Source organism: Bemisia tabaci, chromosome 7 (assembly GCF_918797505.1).
Source record: "Bemisia tabaci chromosome 7, PGI_BMITA_v3".
NCBI classification, from domain to species: domain Eukaryota; kingdom Metazoa; phylum Arthropoda; class Insecta; order Hemiptera; family Aleyrodidae; genus Bemisia; species Bemisia tabaci.
In genome coordinates, this window is record NC_092799.1 from 27917451 (window position 1) to 27926000 (window position 8550).

An 8550-nucleotide genomic window follows, 5' to 3' on the forward strand; every position below is an offset into this window, starting at 1 on the left:
CGCGAAGTATGAATTGACGCGTGTGATGCGTAACTGCAAATTTTGTCATATCTGACATTTTTCCTTCGGAAATTTTCACAGAATATTCATCACACAGAGAAGAAAGACAATAAGAAAAGTTTTTAAGAAATGACTTTCAGTAGTTTTCCTTGTGGAAAATAAAGTATTACAGGAAGTCAGCAACGCCGCAAACTAAGATACACATTTTTGCGATTTCACCATCATTTTGTCATGGTCTCATGGTCAAGAGGGATGATATAAAAAAAATAAAAAAAATTAAAAAAGGTTTCTCCATAAATGTTGCAATACTTTTTAAATAGTTTTTACTTATTTGAGGTCAAATTTGAACATATACTGGACTGTATTCAGCAAAAAGGAACCAGCGCAATTGTGTTGTTAAAATGTTGCCTCTTCATAATTATCTAAAAAATATTATCCCAAAATGGCAAACAGTTTTTGCATCCCATCAAAAAAAATTATAATTTTGAAGGAAATAATTGTGTTAATTTTAATACTGTACATATATCTAGTATTTTTAAAAGAACAAAATAATTTACACATAATTTTGAAAACACGGTAATCACACTGGTTCCTTCTTGCTAAATGCAATCCAACTACTGTATGGTGCCTAGTGGTCCGATGAAGGAAACTCAATATTCACGGGTAAAAATTACTCCGTTGAAAATTCAACGAATTGAAACAATTTATTACATCAGCATATGAAAAAGACCATATTTTGAGAGCTTTATTTCAATGTAAGTACCTATGTAACCATTGAAAAGTGAAGGAAACCTAAAATTAATGGAACAAGTGTAGACAAAGTACATTTAACTAAAAAAATATCTAATTAAAGGAAACAGAATAATCATCTAGATAGGTCACAATTGACAACAACACTGGTATGACTGGTCAATACAAGGCAGAAAAATAAAATTATCTGAATTCATCCAAGTAAAATAGGTACAAAGTTGAACACATTTTACTTATAAATCTGAGGGTATGGTAAGAGTTATTACTGGTATGATGGGTATTATCTAATTAAAGCATTTTCTTGAAATGGTGTGTAAAAAAATAAATTCCATAAACTGATTTCCTAATCATATGTTTTACAACAATACCTAAATAATTCAAATTTTACAAAGTTCAACGGAATAGTGCGCTCACAGTGGGCATGCGCATAATTAAAAATTGTTCCCACATTATGAGGGGGATATTCTCAAGAATAAAAATTTTTTTAACGAAGATGACAAATATTGCTTTCCTTTTGATATTGTTTTGCTATTACCTAATTGTTTAAAACATTGAGCTAACAGCTTAAATTTCATTTTCCATTGAGTCACTGCTGTATTCATATCCTAGAGGACAACATTCACATCTTTGAAAATTGAATTCTTGTAGAGAGATACAAAGCATGTAGTTCTTGTGGTAATTACAATTTTTTAAAACATAAAATTAGCTTAAATAAAAAATTAGATAAAAATAAATGGGCTTTCGTAAAAGCATTGCAGAAAAAAAATATCTGGGTTCAAGATGATTATCAATTTGAAGTTGGAGTATATTACGAACTGGACCAGACTAATGCAAAAACGTTAAAAACGTTCCATTACAAAATTGCTTGGATCAACAACATCACTGTACAAAATTTCTTTGATTGAGGCGTCTAATCCTTGAGAACAATCAACTCTAAATCGTTCCGATGAAAGAACACTTAATATTTCTTCAGCGCTATCCCCTAAGAACTCATCCATGCTCTCTACGGATTCCCTGACATTTTCAGAGAGTTGTGACATGAGGCATTCAAAATCTGCAGACGCTTCTGAACTCAAAAACACAATGTCATCTTGATCGACTTCAAGTTCTGAATGACTTGACGTAGTTTCTGAAGAATTCAGATTAGTTCTTGAAATTTTTGGAATTACATTTTCAGTCCCTTTCACTGAGCTGTTAGCTTCTGAATCAAGATCAGAAGGATGAAGTTGCATTAAAAGCTCACTTTCTAATTTTAAATGTTTCAAGATCTCATTAGAGAGCTCGACAAACGATTGAGCGATGTTGTTTCCTTTCGCCTCGACAATATTCAAATCACTAGAAGTCTCATTCTCGCTAACTTTTTCCTTATCATCAATGACTTCTAAATGTCCTTTTTCACTTGCTGTTTTTGAAACAAAAGTTGGCTGCATGTCATCAGATGCTGATGAAGCTTCTGCTGAGCTTTGAGTGCCAGGCTCAGAGACTACTGAGCTTACACTAGACTTGGATGATAAATCACTGAAAGCCTGGTTTGTTTCAAAATCTTTCTTCCTCAAAGACACCTTTGATGGGGTTGGAACAACATTTTCAAAATCGTAAACACTAAGATTAGACTTAGATGATACATCGCTAAAACCGTTCTTACATTCTAAATCATTTTGCAAGAAACATGCTTTTGACAGTTCTTCAACAAGTCCGGTGTGTGATATATTTGCGCTAGACTTTGGTGTTAAATCACAAAAAGGCCTGGGTCTTGCTAAATCAGTATGTGCCACATGTGCCTGCACACTGAGCTTAGTGCCTGAATCATTACAGCTAGACTTGGAAGAAAAATTGCTACAAGTCTGGTCCATTTGTAAATTTTCATGCTGCGAAAGTGCCTCTATCGGTTCTTTAACGTGAGACGGGGCACTTAATTCATTAACACTTGGCTCAAATGATAGGTCACTGAAAGCCTGTTTTAAATCTTTGGCTTGCAAAGCAGTGTGAGATACCTTCCCCGGTCTGCTTTCAGAAATATCAGCTCTCGACTGAACTGCATTTTCACATTTTTTTACTTCTTCACAGGGTAAATTTTCAGATTCTACACTAATCGTTTTAATAACACACATGTCTATATTGGTAGATTCATACTCAGGGGCCGAATTTGGTCTCGAATTCTTCCGCTTGCTGCTAGGTTTTCTTGACAGGTCTGGTGACGATAGCGCATGAGAAACTATGGGTGCCGATCCTTTTCCCGATTTAATAAAAGCTTTCAAAAGGTCATTCTTCATTTCCTCTACCCGCAAGACATTTTCAGCCAACGCTTGGCAACTTTTGGACAGTTTCATGGATGCCAAACTGCCGTTCATGGGCTGCTCATAATTTTCTATTTCTGGCCTTTTTCCCTGGTCAACAAGATCATCCTTTCTGCTAGGTAGGTTGTATTCTAGTGACTGTTGGACAATCCCTGAGTCATTTTCTTTGTAAGAATTTTCCTGAAAATGTAGACTCATAGACTGAGGAGCCGCCACCTCACTGCTAAGCTGGCTCAAATCTTTCACTGTTTCAGCCTCGGATGGGATGCAAGACTTTCTTCCGACTGAATCGGAATTCTGAGCATTATCTGATCTTGTGTTTAAAATGCTGATTTCTTGATCACCGAAATCACTTGCAATGTCAGTTTCAGATGACACTGAAGTTTTAATTGGATGGGAGTTATCAGAGTAGCCCTCTTGCAAAGCATAGTTTAGTGATTTCTGGGAAGACTTCACGCTTTGAAGTTGAACAGCCTCAGGTGTTGATGAATTTATTTCAGGACTCTTTGCGGTTATATCATAATTGATTTTTGAAACCTTTGATTTTTCAGTGTGTAGAGTAGAGTTGCTACTGTTTGTCTCAGAGATTTCATCGTTTCTTTTCTGCTTATCTTGCTTGTCCTCTCTTCCTTTGACAGGTTCAGGTTTTTCAGCTGGAAAAAAGCGAATGTAAATTAAACTCTTTGTAAAAGAAAATCCAAACTTGTCAGAAATAATGTAAAATAGTACTGGCAATGGCTATACAATGTTCAGCAGACATTTTTTGATGACTGGCTTTATTTTCATGTAATTCTGTGAGTGTATTAGTTAGAACTTGCTCATTAAAGCATTATCTCTTTTTGATTTTCTACTTGACCCATCAGAAAAATTTGTAAAATTTTCACTGCTACCTACTAGAGCTTTCATCACGCTTGACTTTAGTTGACTCTCTTTAACATTCAAAAGAGCATGGTTGCACAAAATGGCTCAACTCAACATTAACCATTGTGTTATAGTGTAAAATCACTGTTGCCAACCTGAATTTTGTAGATTACAACACTATGAGCTTTGCTTTTCTGTCACTGGGAGACAGTCCCCACCAGGGCAAAGAGAATAACAAGTTTTGACAACAAGCTTGGTTGGATGCAGCATTTTGTTTAAATAAAGCAAGTTCCAGTAAAAAAAAAGAAAGACAAAAAAATATCTGGAAAACAAAATTAGAAGAGATGCACTTACATTTAAAATTGATTGACTTAGAGCTACCATTTACTCTCTTGTGGCAGGAATTTTGGGAGCCACTTGTATTAGAAGGAGTGTTGGAATCCTCTTCCCAGTCATCATCATAGGCCACTTCTCCGCTTGCAATGGCCGGAGAGACCTGAGATGTTTAAAAATATAAAAATATCGATGCAAATACTTATATATGTAAAAAGTACAGTCGGTTTGTATAGGGCTTTGCGTAAATAAAAGAGAGAAAAAACAGTATTACAGAAATAAAAAAAGATGGCAAATCCAGCAGAATTAAATAAAATAAGACTTAATTTTTGAGAAAATTTTCCAATAAGAAATCTGTGAAGCAAAGACGTTCGACTGCATAATTTTGGTAACACCTCATAGCGCTTGATAGATTTCGATTTTTTACTGTTTAACTGTTCAGAATTATTTCCAGAAAAGTATCATCACAGTGTTTGGGTATATTTGAACAACTAAGTACATATTATTGTAGTTGCTTTTGGTTGATGACGCATAGTGCACTATCAAAGTAACCCAGGGGCTTGCAAGTAGAGAGAGAAAAATGCATTTAAACAATATATCGGTCAAACAATGTCTTCGGCTAGTTTGGAAAGGGGCCATCTCCCTTTTTGTAATTGTGGGCCAATGAAGCCCTCTAGTAAAAATTGGTATGTAGCAAAACCAGCTGTAAGCCGAGCTGATTTGCCTTCTGTCCTATTGAAAACTCAATTGCCAAATTTTTTGACACAACCCTTTCTGAAACAATCAATGCAATTGGTTTCAATAGAAATTGAGGGTTTCCTAAGCCTAAATGGCTGAAGTAGGTGAAAAAAGTAATAAGTCATTACCTGCTCAGTTTCAGTAGACTTTGATGAGGCACTTAAAGAAGAGGCAACTTTGAGGTCAATCCCTTTCACCATTTCTTGAAAATTTGTCTCAGCACCGATTACCTCATTACAACTGCAAATCAGATAGAGGGGAAAAGAGGTGATAATTTTTTCAAAAGAACAGAAAAAGAAGTGCATAAAACTCAAATATTTCAGTGCAGCAAAAAATAAGACTCCAGTTTAAACTGTCTGCATATTTTCTATTTTCTGTGTCGCCTTTATCTTGAATATCTATATCGCCTTGAATATGAACTGTGTTTTCCTCAAATGCAATTTCTTGTTCTCATGTTTTGAAATGCTCAAAAAAAAACGAGATTTCGAATGGTTGATTATTTTCGGGCCTTATGCAGAATGAATCATGCATTGTTGTACATGTGCATTTCTTTTATGATGAATCCTCTTTCCTTTGACTTGGTTACAAATAAAGAGTATGGTTGTGGCTTTGATATCAAGCAAAGAGAAAATTAAATCCTTGCAAAAAGCTAAAACACACACTCCGTTTATACATAATCTGATGATTGCTTTGTCTCACAACCAATTTTGAGATGTCATCAAAAAGCCCTCACCTGACAAATTCGGAAATTCTGTTTTCAGGCACAGAATAATCAAGGAGGCCGCCACACAGGTGGTTGCTCGGAATTTTTATTTTTGCACCAGCAAATAAATTTAATGCCTTCAATTTTTTTGTTTCAGTGTTCAATGGAAAATTACTCTTGGACAGAGGAAAAATCAACTGTATTTCTGTTGAGTGATTCTGACCATTAAAAGCTTGCTGCTCACAGTGAACAAAAGGGTCTGGGTTCAGAAAAACTTTGAAACAAAATGAACGCGCATTTCAAGAATCGAATGGTAGAATAACCCATAAAATTGAATAACGTTTTAAAAGTATTGAACAATTCAAGGGGAAGTAATCAATTAGCATTACCTTTCTACATTGCGTATTTCATCCTTGGAGGGTAAAATGGGGGGAGGGATTGTTACAGGTGGAGTAATTTTTGGTGAAGAAGTAACACTTGCTTTTATACAAGCATTGTGAGAAACAGAATGGTTCGGCAACCTATTGATGTCTTTGCGAGGCTGCATTTGCTCATGCCAACTTAACATTTTTTTGACTTCGGCACCCAACTTTTGAATGACTTTTTGACGCTGATCAGCATTCATAAACTTATTTTTCTCATGAAAGTTCAAGTTATTTTTGGAGGTGGTTTCTCTTCCATCAGTATTTTTTATTTTGGAGGTGACTAATTTTTCCGGCACAGAGTGGTCCTGACTTCTAACTTCGATACAATTTTCTAGATTTTGTTTGCTCGAGAGACCATGTACGGTTTTTGAAGTCAGTTTGCTTCTGCTTGAACTGAGAATTTGTGGAATTAAATTTGCCCCTACATTTTCACTATTAGCTTTGTTTGGCTCTTGAAAATCTTCAAGAAGGAAATTGTGAGATTTTTTACTCTCTGGGTGTTCTTTTGCTTTTGAGGCAAGACTATTTGTGAGAGGTCTATTGTTAGTCTGAGGACTGTTTCTGGAGGACCTCCGAAATGATACTGATTGATTCCCAAGCTTGTGCTTGTATTGTAGATTAAGAGGAGAATCGTGCTCACAGTAAAATTTAATTTCATCATCTGGAATGGAGAAAAAATAAAGAATTACTTACAATGCTTTAAAAATAGGAAAAAAATTACAAAGGAATATAAATTAACACAAAAATCAGGAAAAAGGAAAATTTCTTTAAAACAGGGTAAAAACTACAGACACCTGGCACAGGAAAGAGATAAGTTATCATGGAAACCCCCAAACACCTGTCAAAAATGAAAAAAAAAATTCCCCCCAAATCTGCGAGTTATGCTTGATTAGCTTGCTTTCACAGCTCATATTCTTGCTTGGAGAGCTAGGGGAAAAACAAGAGAGACTCATCATTTTTAATGAATCTGATAAGTTTTAGTTGCATAAAAATGTTATCATATTTCCATCTGACTTTGAACGTAGTTTCGGTCTAGATTTTTAAACTCTTTGAAACTATCTTCAAGCCAAACTTTTTGTAACTATAAGCCCTCGAACAGACATTCCTCAAATTTCAGAAAAGCTTTGAGTTGAGTCCATGCCAAATATGTTTATGCACCTCTAGACTGCGACAGAAGATCATTTGATGTCATTTTTGCACGGAAAGTAAATGCAAGAGGCAAGATTAACGGTTCTCTCTTCTGCTGCGGTCTAAAAGCACTTAAACTTAGTTGGCGCCGACTCTATGAAAGACTAACGCTCTACTGTGCCCTTCATTTCCTTCTCCTTCTTTTTTCTCTTTTTCTTCTTTTTTTTTCTTGTCAAGGGCAGTGCAGAAATGTCAACATAGGTAGATTGAACAGTGCATTTGAACACTCAGAGGAAGAGGATCTCTTGGCCAACAGTTCTTTTGAGAAAATTCATTGTTGATTGGGAGAGAGTAAGGTACGCCAAGTAAATGCATAAATTACGATAAAGTTTAATAGATGCAATACGCGCTCTTTCAAAAAATTCATTGTGTTAAAAGAAATCAAAATATAATAGGTATCCATTGTATTTTTTTGCCTAACATTATGGGTTTAAATGCACTAATAACTGAAAATGGAAAAAATTAAAAAAAAATTTTTAGTCAAGAACGGTTGGAAAATTTAAAACCATTTCATCAATGCTTACAGGGAAACTCATGAAACTGGCTGAATTAGAGACACAATCTTACCAAAGACACTATTAAATATCTAACAGCGGGTACAAAATACATCCCTGCAGCAAAATCCTGCCCATGGGAGACTATTTTTTCAACGAGGAAAATTTTAAACTGATTCCACATGAGCCCTATCAAGAGGCTACTGACAGGAGAAGGGACATCTTTTACAGCTAAGATTAAAGTCTTTTATTTAGAAACTTTTGCAGCTGTTAGCAGCATGAAGTAATAATAAAAATATACAGTAGAGATTGATGACATGTATCATCAAGAGAGTCGTGTAGGACATAATGGGGGTGATTTAAGTTTATGAAAAAGAGAAAAAGAATAAAAGAACCACTCACATGTTAAAGATGTTGTATTAGTAAAAACAAAATGATGGTGAGTGCTCTTGGGACTTAGGTGCACAGCAGAGACAAAGGGTATGCAAAGAGTTTTGGAGGAAGGGAAAAATAAAAATTGTTTCCAGTGCAAAGACAGATCGGTCCTCACAGTAGTCTGAAGGAACTGTCACCCATTTTCTATAAATACGCAGATGAGTAAAAAGTCAGGAAAAAATAGAGGAAAGTAAAGTAGTAAAGTGGTAGAGAAATGATAAAGAAGGTTGGGAAAATTCAAAAGATATGTCCTTCAAATAGTTTTCAATTCACTATCAGAAAGTACCTTAAAAATGAATGCCTGAATTTTTCTGTTTTTCATTTAT

General features: G+C 35.1%; 1 protein-coding gene across 1 annotated transcript; it reads right to left on the minus strand.

Moving 5' to 3' along the window:
• Positions 1-720: 720 nt before the first annotated feature.
• Positions 721-6768, minus strand: LOC109032051 (uncharacterized; the record flags this gene model as incomplete). Its single annotated transcript, XM_072302761.1, is given in 4 exon segments — positions 721-3700; positions 4263-4404; positions 5108-5219; positions 6072-6768. Coding segments are annotated over 4 exon segments (3062 nt in total), but the record flags the coding sequence as incomplete, so codon positions are not given.
• Positions 6769-8550: the final 1782 nt, after the last annotated feature.